This window comes from Anomaloglossus baeobatrachus, chromosome 6, assembly GCF_048569485.1.
Source record: "Anomaloglossus baeobatrachus isolate aAnoBae1 chromosome 6, aAnoBae1.hap1, whole genome shotgun sequence".
Classification (NCBI taxonomy): Eukaryota; Metazoa; Chordata; class Amphibia; order Anura; family Aromobatidae; genus Anomaloglossus; species Anomaloglossus baeobatrachus.
The window spans coordinates 83879413-83903509 of NC_134358.1; the positions used below are offsets into that span (position 1 = coordinate 83879413).

The 24097-nt window shown below is 41.2% G+C and overlaps 1 protein-coding gene across 1 annotated transcript in view; it reads right to left on the minus strand.

Annotated features, from left to right (window-relative positions):
* The window catches only part of VPS13B (vacuolar protein sorting 13 homolog B), a 1405890-nt gene that overhangs the window by 599296 nt on the left and 782497 nt on the right, over nucleotides 1-24097 (minus strand). Inside the window, exon 25 of the mRNA XM_075353076.1 lies at nucleotides 23479-23685. Coding sequence (XP_075209191.1) covers nucleotides 23479-23685 — 207 coding nt within the window. The remainder of the gene's footprint in view (nucleotides 1-23478; nucleotides 23686-24097) is intronic.

Genomic DNA, 24097 nt, shown 5'->3' on the forward strand with positions numbered 1-24097 from the left:
ATGTGAATAAATTTGGGTTAGAGCAACATTTTTAGGTAAAATTTAATTTTTGCTTTTTTCATTCCACATTGCTTTTGTTCATGTGAAGCACCTGAAGGGTTAATAAACTTCTTGAATGTGGTTTTGAGTACTTTGGGGGGGTGCAGTTTTTAGAATGGTGTCACTTTGGGGAATTTTCTGTCATCTAGGCCCCTCAAAGTCACTTCAAATGTGAAAAATGGTTTTGTAAATTTTGATGTAAAAATGAGAAATCACTGATAAACTTTGAACTCTTCTAACTTCCTAACAAAAAAAAAATTTGTTTCCAAAATTGTGCTTATGTAAAGTAGACATGTGGGAAATGTTATTTATTAACTATTTTGTGTCACAGAAATCTCTGGTTTAACGGTATAAAAATTCAAAAGTTGAAAATTGCTAAATTTTCTAAATTTTTGCCAAAATTCAATTTTTTTCATAAATAAACGCAAAAAATATTGTCCTAAATTTGGTACTAACATGAAGTCCAATATGTAACGAAAAAACAGTCTCAGAATCACCGGGATCCGTTGAAGCGTTCCAGAGTTATAACCTCATGAAGTGACACTGGTCAGAATTGCAAAATTTGGTCTGGTCATTAAGGTGAAAATTAGCTCCGTCACTAAGGGGTTAAATGAAGATCCTTTTTATCAAATTTGACTGCTCCCAAAAAACTAGTATAAATTATAAAAAAAAAAAAAAAAATGAGAACAAATAACATAAATCAAAAACTAAATTCTATTTAGCACTAATTTCACTTGGTTTAGATGTCCTATAGGTCTTTATTTACAAGTTATGATGCCATTAAAACGGCATACGGCCACCGCAGCCACTGATTAAACTATTTAAATGGGTTGATCACTTTATCTTTAACCTTTAGTTTTATACCTGGACATGGTAAAGTGGCACTTACTGTTATATAGATGTGATAGGTTTTCCTCCTGCTCTTGGAAGTGCAAGTTACTCCACATCTCTCATCTACACAAAACGATAGAAGAGCCTGTGATCAGACTTGTCCATCAACCTCCACCAATTAAAAATATCTACATGGGAAAGCAGCTTTTCAATTAGAGGTGGCTGATCGACAGGTCTGGTCACACATGCTTTTCCATCAGCAGAGACTTTGTGGACAGGAGATATGTGCAGTCTATTAGAAAACTGTCCTAACAAGTGAAGGAGGACAACATCTGTACTGAGGACATTATCCAACCCTTTTTCAAAAGCTGTTATAGTGTCAGCCATTGCTACCTCCTGTGGTCGGCATTCCACAATCGTACCGCTTTAACTGTAAAAACTCTTTCCTGTTTAGCTGCTGGAATTGTCTTACTTCTACATTTAAACAGTGCCCCATAGTCCTTAGTGTTGTCTTAGGAACGAATAAGAAAAAAAGTTTTGCTACCGTGTTAGCCAGTTGAAAAATGATTGATTGCTCTCAGTGAGAGAAACAAAATTATAATTTGTAGTTGTGATACCTTTTAATGGCTAACTAAAATAAAACAAAAAGATGTTACAAAGCAAACTTTCGAGACTTCTCAGGTCCCTTCATCAGGCTAGGTATCATACCATGCCTGATGAAGGGACCTGAGAAGTCTCGAAAGCTTGCTTTGAAACATCTTTTTGCTTCATTTTAGTTAGACATTAAAAAGTATCACAATTACAAAATTATAATTTTCTTTCTCTCACTGAGAGCAATCAATCAGGAAGGAATAAGTCATGTGCCAGTTCTTTGTATTGACCACACATGTATTTATACATATAAATGAGATCTCCTCTGAGACGTCTAAACAAGCCCGTATTTTCCACCTCTCATCATACGGGCGGCCTCCATTTCTTGTAGTAGTCTAGTTACCCTCCTTTGTACTCACTCTAAATTCTGAATATCCTTTTTAAAATTTGGAGCCCAAAACTGGATCCCATATTCTAGATGTGGCCTTGATTTATACAGGGGTAACAATACGTTGGGATCACGGGATCTAATCTCTTTTTTTATACATCCTAAAGTCTTGTTTGCTTTTGCAGCTGCTTGACATTGAATGCTGCTGCTCAACTTACTTGTAACGAGTGTACTCAAGTCCTTCTCCTGTTCTGTAGTCCTGTGTTTATTTCCATTTAATGAATATGTAGTAATAGGATTACTCCGTCCTAGGTGCATTACTCTACATTTATCAACATTAAATCTCATTTGCCAAGTATCTGCCCATTCTGAAATCCTATCCAGACTGTTTTGTAATATTGTACTATCAGGGTAAGTTTTTAATATCCTACATAGTTTGGTGTCATCAGCAAAGACTGACACTTTACTCTCAATGCCATCCACAAAATCATTAATAAAGAGATTAAAAAGAATCGGTCCTAGCACAGATCCCTGCGGTACCCTGCTATTGGCTAATTAGAGAATGTACTATTTACAATGACTCTTTTTTTCCTATCATTTAGCCAATTCATTACCCAGTTGCATATAATTTCCCCTAGTCCTTGCTTCTGAAGCTTCAGTATAATGCTATTATATGGCACAGTATCAAATGCCTTTGCAAAGTCCATATAAATCAGATCAATTGCATTACCAATATGCAGATTTGCCCTTACCTCCTCTTCTTAGAAACCTAACATGTTGGTTGGGCACGACTTATCTTTCATAAATCCATGCTGGTCATCAGTTATATTATTCTTTGCAATATAATTCTACAGGTCGTCTCTTATAATGGCCTAAAAAAATATGCACATCACGGATGGCAGACTAACCAGAGGGGAGTTGCTTGGAACCACCCTCTTACCTCTCTTACATGTCGGTACCACATCTGCAATCCTCCAATCCTGGATTCATTATTACATGAGTGCCAAGGACCAGCCAAGTGCACTGCTTGGCTATCTACTGTGGTCTCATTAAGAATGTTTTGTGTGTCAGTGCGCATGATCAACAAACAATCCATTGAAAGAGGGCTCTTCTTGGATTGTTGGGAGTCCAGTGGGCAGACTCCCAGCATGCGGGAAGCTATCCCTCATCCCAAGGATTTATCTTCCAAACCTGAGAATGTCCCTTTAGCATTAGAGGGTCGAGCTACACATTTTAATGATAAGGCACACTCATCTTTTGGATATTATTTAATCTATTACATTCCACTTTTGAATAAATGTAGAAAGAAGGAAGCAAGCCATATTAATATAAAAGAGAAGGATTAGCTGGATTGTTTCAAGCTTTGGATGGGACTCATCCATCTGTGAATCATTATCTGTACCAGCAGTGATGGCTGGGCATACTGCTCATTGATTCCTTACCTATTATGTTGTAATGTTGTGTTTTAGTCTTCAGGGAACTGGGAGACAAAGGAAGATGAGAGCTGATTGTCTTGGCATTTTAATATAAATAATTCTATCCTAATTCAATGCAGGTTTCCAGTAGAAAGTAGAGTAATGATTTATGTAGTATCTGCTCGACATTTTCAAAAGTCAATAGGGTAATGTCTTGATGCATCTCCCTTTATTAACATGATGCAAACAGTGTCCTGTAGTGGGCAGAGAGCGAATGATTGGAACCAAACAACCCTTTCCCCAATCATCCTGTACAAGAAACATATGTAGAACAGAGCTGGCCCGATAATGAGCTAGAGTACCATCTGCCTTGGACACAGCGTCCTCCCATAACCATAAGCTAAAGCTGGCGACTGCTTTGACTGGTTCTCCGCTCCCAGATAAAGCACTTTTTTTCCCCTAACAATTTAGGCATTGATATAACGTGGTTTTGGGTAACATTTTCTTAGAGGTACAACTCAGGAATATTTGATGATGTGTATATTTCAGATGAAACGCTGCAAATTATGAGTGTGTATGCGCGAAACAAGCATTAAACGTTTTTACTGTACTTTTCTGTTTGATTTCCATACAGTCACATAAAAGTTAGGCCATGGCGTACTAGCCTAGAGGATGCAAATCAGAGTATGGATAAGTCTGACCTAAGCAGCGGGAGCTATCCTTACACACAAACATAGTATTTTCATTCATTTTTACGGCAACCATCAACATACAGTCCTGCTCATAATTATTGGGACCCATAAAGTTCAGTACATAATGTGGACTATCGCCTGAAAAAAAATGAATCAAGTGAAACAGCTATTTTGTATCGAGTGCTCGTGTTAACTACAAAAGAGCAAATGATAAACAAAAATGTAAAACATAAAATAATGGGAGGGAGAAGAAGCTAAAGCTGCTGTGACAATGGGTACTGGCATCCTTTAGATTATACTGTATGGTAACACATTTTCGACTCGCCTGAATTAAATCACAAATGAGAATCCCTTGTGATAAATTGACGGTGCCCATGGGACATGAATTAGCCAACGGATGTTGACTTAGTGTTTTATAAAGCCACATGGTAGGCCCTGTTCTTTTATCACAATGGTGAAGACAAACGAGCTATCTGAGGACATCAGAACTGCTATTATTAGCAGACAAGACTTACAAAAGGTATAAGCCATCCCCAAAGACCTTAGCATCTAAGTGCACTGTGCAATGTTATTGAGAAGTTTGCCAAGTATGGAACAGTCAAGAACCTCCCTGGATGTCGGGGAAAGAAGAAAATTGACAAGAGATGTCTTCGAAGGTTGATGTGAATGGTGGAAAAAATACCACATCAAACACCAAAGACCTGAAGGCCAACCTAGAACAGTCTGAGGTCATGGTTTCAACAAGTACTATACACTGCACACTGAATCAAGCATAGCTTTATGGGCAAAGGCCAAGGAAGAAACCATTGCTGAAGAAAAGACATAAAAAGAAACGACTAATCTTTGCCAAAGAGTATCTTGACAAACCAGAATCCTTCTGAGAAAATGTTCTGTGGACAAATGAAACCAAAATAGACCTTTTTGGCAATGCAAAGCAACAGTTTGTTTACAGAGGCATAATGAAGCTTATAATGAAAAGAACAATCTACCAACAATGAACAGTTAAGCATGGTGGAGGATCCTTAATGCTGTAGGGTTGCTTTTCTGCGGCTGGTACTGGAAGCCTTGCCCAAATCATGAAATCAGGGAATTATCAAGAGATTTTAGAGCAAAATGTCCTACTCCGTGTAAGAAAACTATGTTTTAGTCAAAGATCATGGGTCCTCCAGCAAGACAATGACCCAAAGCACTCATCCAAAAGTACACAGGAATGGTTGAAAAGAATAAAAATGACTTTTAAAATGGCCAACAATGAGCCCTGACCTCAATCCCATTGAAAATCTTTGGGGCGAACTGAAATCTGCCATTAAGAAAAAGAACCCTGCAATCATTTAAGAGCTTGAACAAACTGCAAAGGAAGAGTGGGAGAATATACCAGTTCAGAAGTGCAAGAAGCTTATAGATAGCTATAAGAAATGTTTAGTGGCGGTCATCAATGCCAAGGGGTGGAACCATGTATTAATTAGCAAGTAAAAGACTTCTGTCCAGCGCAATGACCGGGAAACAGATAAAATTTCCAGGATTTATTCAACACTTTGCAAATTCATAAAATCAGACACTTACAATACATATAAAAGTCAAGCTGTCACTCCAGCGGGCAATGACAACTGTTGCTGAAAATCTTTGCCCATAGTTTCATATCAGTATTCAGAAGGGAAATTGGACGGTAGCTGTTACATTGCAGTGGCCACCTTGGGGAGAAGTTGACAATATTTTATTGTTGTATTACTTTGGACAACTAATTAAAAAATCCTGAGGATACATTTGGTACATTTTATTTCTGATGATATACAGTGTATGGAAAAAAAATTAAGTGCTGCCAATAATGGCGAGCAGCACTGAATGCAAAAGATCAATTTCTTTTGTCCACTCCAGAAAAACGGGGTGTCAAATAGGAAGTGTTAATGTAGCCTTTGTTAATGATGCAAATATCTTTTAGAGAAAAATTGGTATGCAATGGCTTATAAATGGCATTTGCAGACTACTAGGTATATTTATTAGAGATCTCTAATCCAGAGTGAGAGGGGGGGCTACATAAATTGAATGAACTGGGCAGAAAAAACGTGGGGTAACCACCGACCTATTACACCACTCTCGGACAAACAACAACACATAGCCTGCAGGTTGCTGTTTTTAGATTAGATTGGTGACTCAGCTTTGACTCAAATTCCGAAAAAGGAAATATCTCATCAGTCAACTTCTCATTAACGCTTCCATGATTATAAACTGGGAAAACTAATTTGGAAGAAGAGCTTCATTCATTGGATTAATCTAACACTTCAAGGCCAGGGTCAGGCCAATTATGCTAATGACACTCTAAGCAAACTGATCAGGGTTTCGTCAGTGTCGGTATAGCGTGATCTGATTTTCTCGGATGAGAAGATGCAGCATAAAATTTCTCTATCTTCTACCTTGTATCAGTCCGTGAAAAATAGGTCTCAGATGCAGGGCTGTGGAGTCGGAGTCGGAGTCGTGGAGTCGGAGTCGGAGCTCATTTTGGTGGAGTCGGAGTTGGAGTCGGTATAAAATGCACCGACTCCGACTCCTAAAATATATAATAAATTGGGGACAGGAGTGCAATGCAGAATGTGCTGAATATTTTACTAAATAATAACATTTAGTATAATGCTTATATTTAAGTGAAAAATTTATTGTAGTATAATGTGAACATCAGACATTTAATTGTTTTTATGATACAATAATCAAGATATTTGGATAGAACATAAAATATTTATTGGATACAACTTTAGAACACAAAAAACTAATAAATTGTAAATATGTAATATTATATATATATACACAGTGTATATACACACACAAGATATATATGTAATCTACTGTATATTACATAGTGTATTGCATATTTACAATTTATTACAGTTTTTTGTGTTCTAAAGTTGTATCCAATAAATATATTTTATGTTCTATCCAAATATCTTGATTATTGTATCATAAAAATTATTAAATGTCTAATGTTCACATACACATATTCATGTACTACAATAAATTTTTCACCTAACTATAAGCAATATATGTAGGAGTCGGAGTCGGAGCCGGAGTCGGAGTCGGTGCAAGAGAATTTGAGGAGTCGGAGTCGGAGTCGAAGGTTTGGCTTACCGACTCCACAGCCCTGCTCAGATGTCATCCGAGTACACTCTGATGTTTTGAATGCACCCAGTGACTTGCATGGCCAAGTGGAATCCAAAAATCGGATCCAACTCAGACATTGTGATTTTTTTTTTCCTCGGACTAGCTTGGTCCGAGGGAAAAAATTGGACATATGCTCGGCCCCATAGAATAACATTGGTCTGAGTGCGATCCGATGTGCTGTCAGATCACACTCAGACCAATAATACAGCGGTGTGAACAAGCACAAAAAGCACAGGCCTGGTCGCTTTAGAATTACACCTGAAGATCAAAGTCCACATATGATGAGTCATTAAAGAGAAGCTCAGTACAAACATATAAAACGTGATATATGTAATGTGTGTGGTAAAAAAAAAAAATCAATAAAGTACAGCATCAACAAAATCAGACTACACTGCCACAAGGAAAAACTACTCCTCTGATACTGAACTAAAATGTAAACTCAGAAATTATAGCACTGTCACAAAACATAGCTATTTAAAGGTAATCTGTTAGCAGCTTTTGCTACCTCATCTCAGAGCAGCATGATGTTGTCAAAGAAACCCTGAATCCAACAATGTAACACTTAGATTACTGGGTGCAGTCGTACTGACACAAGCAAAGTTTTTAGATTTAGCAATGTAGCAGGGCTCAGAAAGCTGCCCCTGCCCAAAGTCTATAGACCATGAGCTGCTAATCACAGCGTGCTGGATTAGCTGACGTCTAGTTTACCTAGTCTGGCAATGATAATATCTGAAGTTAAAAGAAACACAGCCCACAGTGTGATAAGAGACGTATCATTGAAACTGTGTTAACCCCTGCAGTATGATGAATTCAGATTACAAAGCAAAAACCTGCTGATAGATTCATGTTGAGCTGAATGTATTCCTCTGGAAGAGGTCTCATTGTGGCACCAAACATTCACTAGACAGAAGCATCACACCCTTTCAATTTTAGGGAGAGCTCATCTTGCCTGTGCTGCATTACCAATTGTAACACTGTGTGCCTGCACTCCTTGCTCTCCCCTCATGGTCATGTGGTCTCATCTGACCACATGACTTTCTCCCCAGCCTATTCTAAATCATCCAGATGTTTATTGGCAAACTTTAAATGGGCCTGGACATGTTCTGGCGTGAGCAGGGGGACCATGTGTGCCCTACAGGTTTTGAATCCATGACGGTGTAGTATGTTACTAACAGTAATCTTCGAGAGCATGGTTCTTCAGGTCATTGACCAGGTCCCAGGTCCTCCCATGTAGTTTTGGACTGATTCCAGAATTATCCTGACCCCTTGAGCCGAAATCTTGCATGGTTTCCGAGACCATGACAGTCATCTTGGATTTCTTCCATTTACTAATAATTGCATCAACAGTTGTTGCTTCTCACCAAGCTGCTTGCCTATTATCCTGTAGCCCATCCTAGCCTTGTGCAGGTCTACAATTTTGTCCCTGGGGTCAAAAGACAGCTCTTTGGTCTCGGCCATGGTGGAGAGACTGGAGTGTGATTGATTCAGTGATTGGATAGGAGTCTTTTATACGGGTAACGAGTTCAAACAGGTGCAATCAATGAAGACAATGAGGCCAGAGTAGGAGGGTGTCTTAAAGAAAAAACAACAGGTCGATGAGAGCCAGAATTCTTCTTGGTTGGTAGGTGATCAAATACTTATTTCATGCAATAGAATGCAAATTAATTATTTAAAGATCATACAATGTGATTTTCTGGATTTTTTTTGGGGGGGAGGGGCGGGGAATTGTGTGTCAAAGTTGAAGTGTACCTACGATAAAAATTACAGATCTCTGGGAAATCTTGTAAAATTGGCAGTATATCAAATACTTATGTTCCCCACTGTGTACATCAAATAGAATACAGAGTCTGCTGTATAGTACATCAAATAGGATATACAGTCTACTGTATATAAGCAGAAGTACATCTCACATGGTGCCCCCAGCTATGCGCTAGGCCTTGTGTAAACCACCATATGTTCCTGTGAATTCTCTGAGATCCTGCATTACTAATGAACACTTCTGCTTCTGTCTGTGAAAGGAAACTTGTTCACTTTAAACTACAATCCTACATCACGTGCAGACACAATGCTGCTAACAAATCTCAATATGGCGTGTCAAGTCAAATTTCTATGATTTACAAAAACAGAAAAAAAAATTAAAAATTCCAGAGCGTACTAAAATAGTCCTCGGTCATTTTTATTGTAATCTGAGAAAGAACACAGAAAAAATAATAATATGTAGATAAACTAAAAGCAAAAAAACAATTTCCTAATCTACTATGTAACATCAATTTTCCACTGCCTGGGAACAAACATGTGGGATTCTTATTGACAATCTGGTAGAAACATGTTCGCTTCTCTTAGAAAAACGATTGTTTTTACATTTGCTTTCTAGTCTCATGGTGTTGTATTAAATTGTACCAGCTCATTTTTCAATTGCCAAAAGCAATTTCGCAAACACTTTGCCCCACCCTACGCTCGATCCTCTGCCAGGTTACTACCAGACCTCAGCCAAATTAAGCAGCCCTGAGCAGGAAACATCTCTCCAGCTTCTCTGTTTTCCAAAAGTGGACAAAAGGTATCCGCAAGTGAGTGGATTTTGCATACGAAACTCAACACTAGCATACCTGGGCTAATACTTTCCACCTGACTGGATATGGGCCACTTGTATAATAAATTGCACTTTACAAAACTCTTTCAAACTTTTAAGCAAATGGGAAGGAATGTAACTGAATGACTGCACCGGTTTGCTCACACTAGGGGGTGCCAATTACACGTGACCTGTCACTTTTGGGGTAGCCTTAGATGCAAGTGCACATCTCATTGTCACCAGGTCAAAAGTGGACAGTGTGTGTTCTTATTTTATCCCACTGCTCCTGAGTATTGCATTTTTTTGTTTCTTTCAAATCCACCATATGGTTCCAGAGTTATGGGCCTCTTCATTCCAGGCTAATTTTTATGCCCACTACCAAGGCGGTAGACCTAACTTGATTCTATGAGGGTGTATTTTTAGGCTGTTCTATGTTATTACCCTGTGAGCCACAACCCTTTGTAAAGACCATAAAAATTAGCACCAAATATAAAGATCTAGATTTCTGGAACCTTATGTTGCATTTAAAGGGAACCTGTCACCAGATTTGGGGCCTACAGTGCCTTGCAAAAGTATTCGGCCCCCTTGCCGGTCCACTAGCCGGTATTGAGGTTCTGCGCAGGTGCACTACAATACTTTGATCTGCCCTGAGCAGGGCAGATCAAAGTGCAACTGCAGAGGACCTCAATGCCGGCTAGTTTGTATAACGTAGGACGCATCATGCATGCTGGCTTCAGAAAAAGGAAAAAAAGAAGGCCGAAAGAGGAGGCGTCAGTCCCGGAGAACGGAGACACCCATCTGACCAGTCTGCACCGGAGCGACCTTCTAGGTGAGTATTATAAAGTGTTATGTTCTACACAGCGGCCTGGGCTCTTATATACAGCATGTTAGAATGCTATATATAAGAGCACAGTGGTGGTGGCCGCAGCTTATAGGCCCCAAATCTGGTGACAGGTTCCCTTTAAGAAAAAATAAATAAGGAATATTTGGGATTGTTTGGATAAAATAAGAGTAAAAACGAAACTTTGTTGTCATGTTCACAGATTCTTTTTTTTTAATTATTTTATTAAAGGTTTTCTAAACATTTACAAGAAAAACTGACAATATGTTTCCATATAAATCATAATATAAAAATATACTTCTATTCCCACCCCCTCCCTCCGGAACCCAAGAACGGGAACAGAAATAATAGGGAGAAGCTTAAAAGTAACTTCTACCGTATTGTGACAATACGATAAAGTCAATAAAGTCCAAAAATAATTTGGCATGAAACTATCTTTCAAACAGCAATAGTCATCCAACAAAAGTCCATTTACAAAGCCCACATAAAGTCTAGAAAGGAAAAATTGGACTACCATGCTTACAAGAAAATATTTTAAAGCAATAGGATATTCGATGGGTAAGCCAGGTGTAGTAATATATGGGTAATGATGGGCGGACCCAGAGTGTAAAAGTCCGGATCCGTCCGGTTTCAAAAGTATTTGGGTGTCAGATCCGTAGTACTCAGAGAACCCCGGCTAATGATCCGGATCCGGAAACTCGGAAAATTAAAAAAAATATATATATATAAGGAAAAACAAAGCAAGCGCGCTATACTTACTAAGTCTCCAGCATGGCTGTAATTGCTTCCAGGCTGCTCACTCTTCTACCGGGGTTGCTCATTATTGCTCATTCATATTCACGGCTTCCCCCACCCACAGGCAGTCTTGACATCTGTGATTGGTTGCAGTCAGACAGTGCCCCAGCCTGTCCAAACAAGAAGCCTCATGGTTAAACCTTATGGTCTCAAAGGGGTCAAACTGGTAAGGGAGGCTATTAGCTGTTAGGTAGTTTTTAACAGGCAGTGTAGGTGATAGCCAGCCATATTACGTTAGGAATTTATCCAGAGCAGTGTCGGTCCGCAGCCGCACTTATCTAATACGGAATTGGCTTCCCACCTGCCATTTTTAATCCTTGTCCATTTATATAATTTAATAAAGTTTATTTGATTAGGTCATTAGTTAGGGTAACCCCTTGTTGCCCGTTGGGCAAATAGTGTTTGCCCCTGTAGTATGATACTCAACACAGATAAATCATACGGCTACAGGTTGAAGCCCTCAACAGTGCGCTTACCTTGGTTGTGTATCAAAATAAGAGGAACAGCATGTGGCTCTTTTCTTTATTATTTAAACAAAATAATTTTCAAAAACGGTGTACGGTCTCCCCTCAATTTTGATGCCCAGCCATCATAAATCCTGACAGCTGGGGGCTGGTATTCTAAGGCTGGGGAGACCCATACTTATTAGGTGCCCCCAGACTGAAAATAATAGCATGCAGCCGTGCAGGGTTGTTGCATCCATAAGATGTGACAATCCCGGGAACTTTACCTGGCTCTACCCGATTGCCCTGGTGCAGTGGGAATCGGGGTAATAAGGGGTTGATAACAGCTCACAGCTGCCAATAAGCCCCAGATTAGTAATAGGAGCCGTCTATGAGACCTACATTACTAATCTGTAAGTGAAAAGAAAAACACAAACACTGAAAAAATCCTTTATTTGAAATAAAAAAACCACTCTCTTTCACTCCTTTAGTAACCCCAAACACTCAGTTCCAATGTAATCCGTACGAGGTTACACGATGATTCCACCTCTGCTACATCTGAACGCAAAATGTGTGGCCATAGAACATGACTGCCCACTGTGAACTTCAAATAGAGAATACATGTGCCGTGTGATCAGCGGTGATGTCGCTCAGATTATTTAGAGTCACAGCTGGAGGTTCCCACAGTCTTCCACCTGTAATTGCAGGTAACCTACCTCAGGTAACCTTAGTAAAGACAGTGACCTCACCTCAGGTGGGGTCACGGAGTTCACAGCCCTGCATCTCCTGGCAGAAACCACAGGGTTTTTTTGCCAAGAGATGCAAATTTGGTGCTGAAATTTCAACAGCATATTCCTGCACCCAATCTACACCTCCTGGCAAAAAACGCATCACTACCGCATGCATTATGATGCAGTAGTGATGTGATTTTTTTTTGACAGGTTGTGTAGATTGGGTGCGAAATATGGTGTAAAAATGTATCACTAAATTTGAATGTTGGCCCAAAAATGCAAAAAAATAAAACAGTTTTCACGCCGTTTCAGTGCGGTTTTCTGTCAGGAGGTGCTGTAATGTCTGATTTGTCATCAATGTCCGATTGGGGCTCACAATCTAAATTCAATACTTCTGTTAGTGTGGGAAAAAACTGGAACAACTGAAAAAGACCATTGCAAATATACAAGCTCCTTGAAGATGTCCTTGGTGGGATTTGAACCCAGGACCCCAGTAAAAAAAACAAGGCGAACCACTAAGCCACTGTGCTCCCCATGAATGGAGTCACATTACAAGATACCACGACAAGCCACAAAAAGTTGGAACAAGATGAATTTTGTAAGTTTCTTGTATCAGACACGGCACTTTGCACACTGCCATGCCCCCCAACCCGTGTGCATTATGCTGCCATCTCCTGCCACGTGAGCAGTATTGCAGTGTAAGTTGTTGATCAATAATGGTGTGAAAACTCAGACACATTTCCTAACTTCAGGCCATTTATTACACTGTATCTAAAAATGCCTTTAAGAAATGTTATATCCATTGTTCCGATCACAATGGACGTCTTATTAGATTTGCTTTTCAGAAGACAAGGACTAATATATGTATCATTTTTTTTTCTAAAAAGCAGATGAAACATGACATCAGTCATCCTTAGACTTGTGGCGTATCCATCACACGGCTGGAAACGACTTTACCTGACTATATCTCCCCGCAGTGCTGGACTGGCCCGGATTCTGGAAAAGGTGCAGCTAATGTGGGAATTGACGTCCAGATAAATGAGACAATCTTCCTGGCCTCAGACCGCAGGCTGGTGAATCATAAACGGGGAAGTTTTCTCTCTCAGGAGGAAACATATGACTGCACTTTTCTGCTTCCATTCAACCTGAGGTAATCTCTCATGCGGAGTTTGGACTTTTTGACACAAAGTTACATCAGTCCGTGCGGCAAACCAATCATCACAAGTCATGTCTGGTAAACTATGGAGAATAGTGATGGAAAATGTGTCTGTTCAGGACATCAGGCATGTGTTACATTCAAAGACTGACGATAGAAGGGCATTTCCATGTGCAACTCAAAAACTGTGGCAGAAAACAGGTGAACTGAGGCCATGATCTCTAAAAGCTTGGATGGAAATGTGGGAAAATGCAAAAATAAATACCAATGAGCAAATCTCAATGTGATCAGTGCCTAAAGTTTACAATACAAACCTCTCAAATCATTACAAAGGGACCCCATGAGGCTGGTGTACTTATTGTGGAAATCCTTGTCAAAATAAAGGTACAATCCTGATGTTAATTGGAGCATTTCATTACAAAAGGATAAGCTTAAGGCCGGGGCCACACGGGCACTACTGCGATCCCCTTGCATGAGACTCGGCTCACGGTGGCAGTACAGCAGAGCCGAGTCTCATGCTTGTGTCCTTGCAACTGAGGTCCGTTTGTGCGAGCAGACCTCAGCTGCGGGGGGCGGGCCGGCACTCAGGAGGGGAGGGAGGGATTTCTCTCCCTCTCGCCTGTGTAGCCGGCTATAGACATTCTCGCATTGCACTGGCAGTACACCGGTGTACCGCGAGTGCAGTGCGATTTTTCTCTCGCCCCATTCACTTGAATGGGTGCGAGAGAAAGAGTCTCGGATTACAATCGCAGCATGCTGCGATTGTTTTCTCGGTCCGATTAGGGCTGAGAAAATAATCGCTCATGTGTGCTGTCACACAGGCTAGAATTGGTCCGAGGGGAATGCGATGTTTTTTCGCACTCCACTCGCACCGATTTTCTCGCCGTGTGGCTTAGGCCTTAATGCTGGATTATACAGCCAAGCTGACAAATCTTTTTTCTGAGTAAGTATATCAGCCTCATCTGGTCCAATAGAGCCAGTTAGTAATGTGTGCAATTTATATTGTGAAAGATCCTCTTTAACAATGATCTCTTTATGATGTTAGAAGTTTTATCCATTGTTTATTTTACTACTTTTCATTAAGTTACCATCATATATACAAAATATAGCAATACAACATCTTTTCCTCCTAAAGACTTCTCTACCATATTCCTTCTTCTGAGCAGAGGAAATGTTATAAATTGTCGATATACCACTGCATGTTCTTAAACTTAATGTAATCATTTGCTTTTGACCATTCCTACATTAAGTAAAAAAAAAAAACAAAAAACAACATTTTACTTGAGGATCTCCCTCCCTGATAAAGCAAAAACCCTAGCGAAATATGCGTTGAGGGTCACTAGGTCCTTGTGGGGATCACTGTGACAGGCTGGAATTTTTCCTGTACATCACCTTGCCCTGGGCACTTTAGGTAATATGTACATTTTTGCATTATTTAGCGATTTATAGTGCTGCTTTGAGATGCGATACTGCCAGACATTTACTATTAACCTACTTATTTTTCCCCTTGTGTTTGGCACTTTAAGTGAAACCACTAACAAACCTTTTGCACTTTATATTCTGTGCCTGATCCTGGTGAGTGGAGGGTAGTTTTACAGTGCCTACAAGTAGTCTTCAACCCCCTGCAGATTTAGCAGGTTTGATAAGATGCAAATAAGTTAGAGCCTGCAAACTTCAAACAAGAGCAGGATTTATTAACAGATGCATAAATGTTACAAACCAACAAGTTATGTTGCTCAGTTAAATTTTAATAAATTTTCAACATAAAAGTGTGGGTCAATTATTATTCTACCCCTAGGTTTAATATTTTGTGGAATAACCCTTGTTTGCAATTACAGCTAATAATCGTCTTTTATAAGACCTGATCAGGCCGGCACAGGTCTCTGGAGTTATCTTGGCCCACTCCTCCATGCAGATCTTCTCCAAGTTATCTAGGTTCTTTGGGTGTCTCATGTGGACTTTAATCTTGAGCTCCTTCCACAAGTTTTCAATTGGGTTAAGGTCAAGAGACTGACTAGGCCACTGCAACACCTTGATTTTTTCCCTCTTGAACCAGGCCTTGGTTTTCTTGGCTGTGTGCTTTGGGTCGTTGTCTTGTTGGAAGATGAAATGACGACCCATCTTAAGATCCTTGATGGAGGAGCGGAGGTTCTTGGCCAAAATCTCCAGGTAGGCCGTGCTATCCATCTTCCCATGGATGCGGACCAGATGGCCAGGCCCCTTAGCTGAGAAACAGCCCCACAGCATGATGCTGCCACCACCATGCTTGACTGTAGGGATGGTATTCTTGGGGTCGTATACAGTGCCATCCGGTCTCCAAACGTCACGTGTGTGGTTGGCACCAAAGATCTCGATCTTGGTCTCATCAGACCAGAGAACCTTGAACCAGTCTGTCTCAGAGTCCTCCAAGTGATCATGAGCAAACTGTAGACGAGCCTTGACATGACGCTTTGAAAGTAAAGGTACCTTACAGGCTCGTCTGGAACGGAGACCATTGCGGTGGAGTACGTTACTTATGGTATTGACTGAAACCAATGTCCCCACTGCCATGAGATCTTCCCGGAGCTCCTTCCTTGTTGTCCTTGGGTTAGCCTTGACTCTTCGGACAAGCCTGGCCTCGGCACGGGTGGAAACTTTCAAAGGCTGTCCAGGCCGTGGAAGGCTAACAGTAGTTCCATAAGCCTTCCACTTCCGGATGATGCTCCCAACAGTGGAGACAGGTAGGCCCAACTCCTTGGAAAGGGTTTTGTACCCCTTGCCAGCCTTGTGACCCTCCACGATCTTGTCTCTGATGGCCTTGGAATGCTCCTTTGTCTTTCCCATGTTGACCAAGTATGAGTGCTGTTCACAAGTTTGTGGAGGGTCCTAATTAGTCAGAAAAGGCTGGAAAAAGAGATAATTAATCCAAACATGTGAAGCTCATTGTTCTTTGTGCCTGAAATACTTCTTAATACTTTAGGGGAACCAAACAGAATTCTTGTGGTTTGAGGGGTTGAATAATAAATGACCCTCTGAATAAACTTTTCACAATTTTTTAAAAAAAAAAATAACATTCTTTTCTGCTGCAGTGCATTTCACACTTCCAGGCTGATCTACAGTCCAAATGTCACAATGCCAAGTTAATTCCGAATGTGTAAACCTGCTAAATCTGCAGGGGGTTGAATACTACTTGTAGGCACTGTATATGCTGTGTGTATATGTATATGTATATATATATATATATATATATATATATATATACTCATTTGACTGCAATTGTGCTTATATCTTCCTCCATTGTAGTTATTTGTGCGGGTGGGTCACAACTGCTGCTGACTTCTACCCAGTCACACACACTCTCCTTCATGCCTGTTTTTACATGGTGGTTTTATTGCATGGCTTTGGTGATTCACTTTGGTATAATAAAATGTGTCAATTTTTGCACGCAATTTAATACATTGGATGTGATGCATGAGTTTTCCAGGGACTGAAAGATAAGGTAGGGAGTCAAATAAAAATATTTATTTATTTTTTTTTAGAGTACAAGAACAAAGGTAAGGGGATAAGGAACAGGATGGGGTCACAGATACCCTATCACAAGAGTGCATAAGACGGACAATATACATAAGCCAATATCAGTCCAAAGACCATGGAGCAACCATCCGAGGACTGCTAAGTGTGGGCTTCATGATAGCTTTCAGCCAAGGATATCAGATTTTACTAAAGTGCAAGTCAAGGTGCCTATTTTGTTTAAAAAAACATTATTAAATTAATGTATTGCTTAACAACAGTAAAAAAAAGCATTGTGGATTCCCATCATGATGCAACGCAAATCTTATTGGTCGTGTTACTAAAAATGAATGAGGTGGCGTAGAAGAAACGAGCACATCAATTTGCAGGACCTTGGTATAGCGCCAATGTCAATAATCCTCAGCCGCTGACTCTTTTTTTGGATATCCAACCATGTGCAACATTATCGTGGTGTGACAGACACTCACGATGTCATCCCAGGCTGGCTAATCACAAGAGGAGCGAGGGATTTCGGCAGGTAGGTGGTGGGTTTCAGGGCTCCCGTCCAGCGATCATGTAATACCAAGCTGGCTACTGGACCAAGGTCAGGCAAATTTATTTGCTCATCTCTATCAGGTAGTATAGTTCCTATAAACATTACTGAAGATGCAAGCATTATGATTATTCCTAAAAAGGAGGAAACAAGAGAAGCCATGCCAATCAACAGTAAGTAGACCACAGGGCCTGTGCACCAAATGTGCCAGATGTTGCCAAATTTATTGGAGCCTGCATAGCAGGTGTACGAAACATTAGGGTCTAATTTATGAAGGTGTGTGGTAGTATAAAATAGGCAGCGTACAAATTAAAGGAAGGTGTCTGCTAAAAAAAACTTGATTCCTTTCCCATGAAAGGGTCTCACAAGAATGAAATCACCTCTCGGTAGATTGTGAAGTGCGGAAGTCAACCTCCATATCATGCAACTTCACATATGGAGGTGAAGCATTGAAAAGTGTGGATAATATGAGATGCCACATGATTGGAGATAAGAGTATATTACAGAAGTGAGTACACCCCAGCACATTTTTGTAACTATGTTAAAATCTTTCATGGGACAACACTGAAGATATGTCACTGATACAATGTAAAGTAGTCAGTGTAAATTTGGTTTACACTGTAAATAATGCAACACACAACCATTAATGTCTAAACTGCTGACAACAAAAGTCAGTGCATCCCTAAGTGAAAATAGCCAAATTGTGTCCAAAGTGTCAATATTCTGTGTGGCCTTCACTATTGTCAACCACTGTCTTAACTCCCTTGAACATGGAGGTCACTAGAGCTTCACAGGAGCAGCAGGAATCCTCTTCCATCCTCCATGACGACATCATGGAGCTGGTGAATGTTAGAAACATTGCGCTCTTTCACCTTCCATTTGAGGAGACCCCATAGGTGCTCAATAGGGTTTATGTCTAGAAACATGCTTGGCCAGTCCAGCACCTTAACCCTCAGTTTCTTTAGCAAGGCAGTGGTTGTCTTGGAGGTGTGTTAAGGGTCATTATGTTTCCGAAGGGAGGGGATCATGCTCTGTTTCAGTATGTCACAGTACATGTTGGCATTCATGGTTCCCTCCAGAGTTCTCCCCACAGCCGGCAGCACTCATGCAGCCCCCAACCAAGACATTGACACCACAATGCTTGACTGTAGATAAGATAAACTTGTCTTTGTACTCCTCATCTGGTTGCCCCCACACACAGGTTCACACCATCTGAACCACACAAGTTTATCTTGCTTTCATCAGACCACAGGACATGGTTACAGTAATCCATGTCCTTAGTCTGCTTGGCTTCATCAAACTTTTGGGGATGTTCATGTGCACCATGTTTAGAAGACATCTATTCAGACAAATGTGATGCAGTGTGTGGCGTATGCTTTGAGCACTGACAAGCTGACCGCCACCCCTGTAACCTTTTCAGCAATGCTGGCAGCACTCACGTCTATTGTGAAAAGACAACCTCTGGATATGACGCTGAGCATGTGCACTCAATTTCTTTGGTCAACCATGGCGACGCCTTTTCTGAGTGGAACCAATCTTGTTAAACCGCTGTATGGTCTTGGCCACGGTGCTGCAGGTCAGTTTCAGGGTGCTGGCAATGTAGCACAACAATTAATTTTTTAAGATCCTCAGAAAATTTGTCATGAGGAGCCATGATGAACTTCCAGTGACCAGTATGAGAGAGTGTGTGAGCGATAACACCAAATGTAACACCCCTGCTCCCCATTCACACCAGAAACCTTGTAACACTAATGAACTAATGAGTCATATGATACCAATGAGAAAAATGGCTAGTTGGAGACAATTAGTTTATTTTCACTTAGGAGTGTACTCACTGTTATTACCAGCAGTTTAGAGTTAATATCTAGCTTTGTGTTGAGTTATTTAGAGGACACCAAATTTACACTGACTAATGTGCATTATATTGTATGTAAGTGTCATACCTTCAGTATTCTCCCATGAACAGATATAAAAGACTTACAAAAAGGTGAGGGGTGTAATCAATTTTATGATATACTGTATATTTTCACTCTAATTCCATGGAAATAATTTTAGAGGTGATGATGGTTATGGAGCTATTAAAGGGAACCTGTCACCAGATTTGGCGACTATAAGCCGTGGCCACCACCGAGTTCTTATATACAGCATTCCAAAATACTGTATATAAGAGCCCAGGCCACTGAGTAGAACGTAAAAAAAACCCACTTTATAATACTCATCTAAATGGTCAGTGCGGTGCAGACTGGTCAGATGGGTGTCTCCGTTCTTTGGGTTCGGCGCCTCCTCTTTCGGCCATCTTTGTCCTCCTTTCTATGAAGCCTGGATGCATGATGCATCCTACGTCATCCACACTAGCCGGCATTGAGTGCCTGCGCAGGCGCACTTTGATCTGTCCTGAGCAAAGCAGATCAAAATATTGTAGTGCGCCTGCGCGGGACCTCGATGCTGGCCTGTGTGCACAACGTAGGGCGCGCCATGCACCCAGGCTTCAGAAGAAGGAGGGCAAAGATAGACGAAAAAGGAGGTGCGGGACCTGGAGAACAGAGGCACCCATCCGACCAGTCTGCACTGCACTACCCCGCCTGGGCTCTTATATACAGCATGTTAGAATGCTGCATATAAGAGCCCACTGGTGGTGGCCGCAGCTTATAGTCACCAAATCTGGTGACAGGTTCCCTTTAAAATGAAATATTTGGTTGATATGTGAGGATCTGGAGGTGATGGTTCAGATTCTTCAAGGTTATCTATTTCCGGACCTAAAATATTTTTGGCTCTACCTACAATTGAGCGTGATACCATCGTTTAAATTTTTTATTTCAGAAATCAATAATACACATGAAAAATAACCAACTTTGTACTATATCTTATCAGACACATTTTCTTCTTTCTCCTCCAGGACTGATCTTTCATTCTCAAATTTCTCAATTCCTGGGGTAAAATCTGTCTTCAGTGAATACAGAATTTTATATTACGGAGATAGTAGTTGTTTTTTTATAAAGATTCTATAAAAAAAAAGGAGGTGAGAGAGGGAAGGAGGAGGCTGGGCCTCTAGCTCCTCCCTCTGTCTATAGCTCCTCCCTCTGCCTCTAGCTCTTCCCTCTGCTTCTAGCTCCTCCCTCTGCCTCTAGCTCCTCCCTCTGCCTCTAGCTCCTCCCTTCTACCATAGAACCTTGTTAGTAGCAAATGCCATCTCCTATCTCAGTAATACAAGAATCTGTATAAACTTGATACAGATTTTACCTGAGATTTGAGAATGAAAGATCAGTCCAGGGGGAGATAGAAGCAAATTTGTCTGATAAGATATATTACAAAGTTGTCTAATTTCATGTGTATTAAGCTGGGTTTACATACTGCAACATCTCAAACGACATCGCTGTAACGTCACCGGTTTTGTGACGCAATAGCGATGTTGTTTGCGATGTTGCAGTGTGTGAAACCTATCAGCGACCTGGCCCCTGCTGTGAAGTTGTAATCGTTACAAATCGTTCAGGACCATTCCTAGGCCCTTTGTTTCCCGCTGTGCAGCATGAAGTTTCAGTGTGTGAAGACTTTGCAGCGACTTTGTTAGCAACTTCCCTTTCAAAAGGCTGCTTATCAACGTCCCCAACAACCAGCTAGGTCGCTCTGCAGGTCCGGATCGCTGTTGAGTTGTTGGCCAGGTTTGCCTGTTTGACAGCTCACCAGCGACTTAGCAGAGACTTAGGGAGGTCGCTGTTACGTCACAAAACCGGTGACGTTACAGCGATGTCCTTTGCGATGTTGCAGTGTGTAAACCCAGCTTTACTGATATATTAAGTAAAAAATAAAACAATGGTAATGCTTTAAGTATATGAACAAAGGTAAACACTTAAAGATTAGGTGACATGAGGAAGATCTAGGAAAACTAAAGCTGGGTTCACACTAAACGACAGCGACAACGACGTCGCTGTTACGTCACCATTTTCGGTGACGTAACAGCGACCTTGTAAGTCGCTGTTATGATCGCTGCTTAGCTGTCAAACACAGCAGAAGCAGCGATCATAACGTCGCTGTGCTACATGTTCAGAGAGCAGGGAGCCGCGCTTAGCGCTGGCTCCTTGCTCTCCTACAGTACACATCGGGTTAATTAACCCGATGTGTGCTGCAGCTACATGTCACAGTTCAGAGAGCAGGGAGCCGCGCGCACTGCTTAGCGCTGGCTCCTTGCTCTCCTTGCTACAGTATACATCGGGTTAATTACCCGATGCATACTGCAGCCACATGTCACAGTGCAGAAGCCGGCGCTGGCAGCAAGAGCGGCGGAGGCTGGTAACCAGCGTAAACATCGGGTAACCAGGGAAAGGCCTTCCCTTGGTTACCCGATGTTTACGCTGGTTACAGCTTACCGCAGCTGCCAGTGCCGGCTCCTGCTCGCTTCATTTCGTCGCTCTCTCGCTGTCACACACAGCGATGTGTGTGTCACAGCGGGAGAGTGACGACCAAAAAATGAAGCTGGACATTCAGCAACGACCGGCGACCTCACAGCAGGGGCCAGGTCGTTGCTGGATGTCACACACAGCGACAGCGACGGGACGTCGCTGCAACGTCACAGAAAATGGTGACGTAGCAGCGTCGTCGTTGTCGTTGTCGCTGTGTGTGACACCAGCTTAAGACGGGTGAAATTACAGACAATAAGTTCCACTGCAAATTTTGCAACAAATCTGTTCTGAAAGACCCATTATGTGTAGATTTTTTAAAGATGTAAGACTGGATTTCATCTTATGTATTGCCAAGGGTATAACCCACTGTGAAACTCTAAATGTGAAAAATAACAAGCTGATATTTATTCATGTATTACACTGTAAATATCCTTGTATTTGTGGTGCGGCAGTGTCTATTCTACCACACCTGGACCCGACCTAACGGAAGAATGAGCTAAATTTTCTAAATAAACTAATGGGTATAAAAGCATTTTGGAAACGGCCCTTAAAGGAGTTGTCCACTACTTTTACATTGATGGCCTATCAATAGGTCATTAATATCTGATCGGCTGTGGTCAGACACCCGATACCCCCACCGATTTGCTATTCTCGGTTTCGGTAGCAGACAGCTGGAAGTGCTCAGCTCCGAAGTTGCTCTGTCTTCTGATAGTGGCCGTAGCCAGGTACTGCACATTCGCCCCCTATTGATCTGAATAGGAGGCGGATGTGAAGTACCCGGCCTTGGCCACTAACAGAAGACGGAGCAGCGCCAGAGCGGAGTTTTTCCGACTGCCTGCTGCCATCGCCAAGACCATGGTCAGCTGATCGGTTGGGGTGAGGGGTGTCGGATCAGCTGACCTCAGCCGATCAGACATTGATGACCTATCCTAAGGATAGGCCATCAATGTAAAAGTAGTGGACAACCTCTTTAAGACCAGATGGGATACCATCAGATGAGGGGAGAAATCTTTTATCAATTCTATAAGGCTCCAGTGACCAGGAACAATTCATCATATTTCCATAGTCGCAAAGACCAAAACAACAAAGTAAAGTTCAGATTAGATTTTCCAATTTTATAACGCTCTAATTATCCACAACTCCAGACATGATTACAAGCGTAAGACACAGAGTTATATCATCACAGCTAAGCTACATATAAGGATCAATTTTGATTCCCATACTGATAACTCTTACAAGATTTGGTTCAGGTTTTTTTTAATGTCATAAGGCCGTAGGTGGTCTCCTGAGAAAGTTGAAGAACATGTATACTGAAGAATGTGCTGTGAAATATGACTTACATAGATGGCTGCAATGCTTTATGTGCTGACAGTGGCCTCATTCATCACAGACACTTACCTCAGTAGTGGTCCCAATATCCGCAGATGGGCTGCATGTGCTGGTATCTGCTGGAGGCGCTGTGCCAACGCTGCTCCTGATCGGTGAGCCGGGGGACGGACCAGCCGAGGAGTCAAAATACACCGAAGACTGGCACAAAACTCCTTTTTTCTGAATCTTCCCCCACACTTTGTTCATGGTGTTAGTCAGCTGGTATAATAGTTGTACCTAGAAATTAGGGAAATATAAAAAAACAACAACTTTATGAAGACTGCTTGTATTAAAAGTCCGTGCTAAATCCGAAACATGTTTCAACATGCAAAGAAGATTTGGCAGAACGAAAAAATACATCATACACTAAGGGGCTTGTTCACACACTGTGTTTTAAAGTAACGGCAAAATAAATGAGATTTATGATTTGAACCGTAAGGCTATGTGGCGCACGCTGCGATTTTTGTGATCAAAAAGATGCAGCACTTTTGGCCCAAAAAAACCGCACAAAAAAGCATATGCGGCAAAAGCGCATTATAAAACGCATGCGTTTTTGTGCGTTTTGATGCGTTTTTTTCCATTTACATTCAATGGGTGAAAAACAGAGGGAAAAACGCAAAAAGAATTGACATGCTGCATCTTTGTGGTC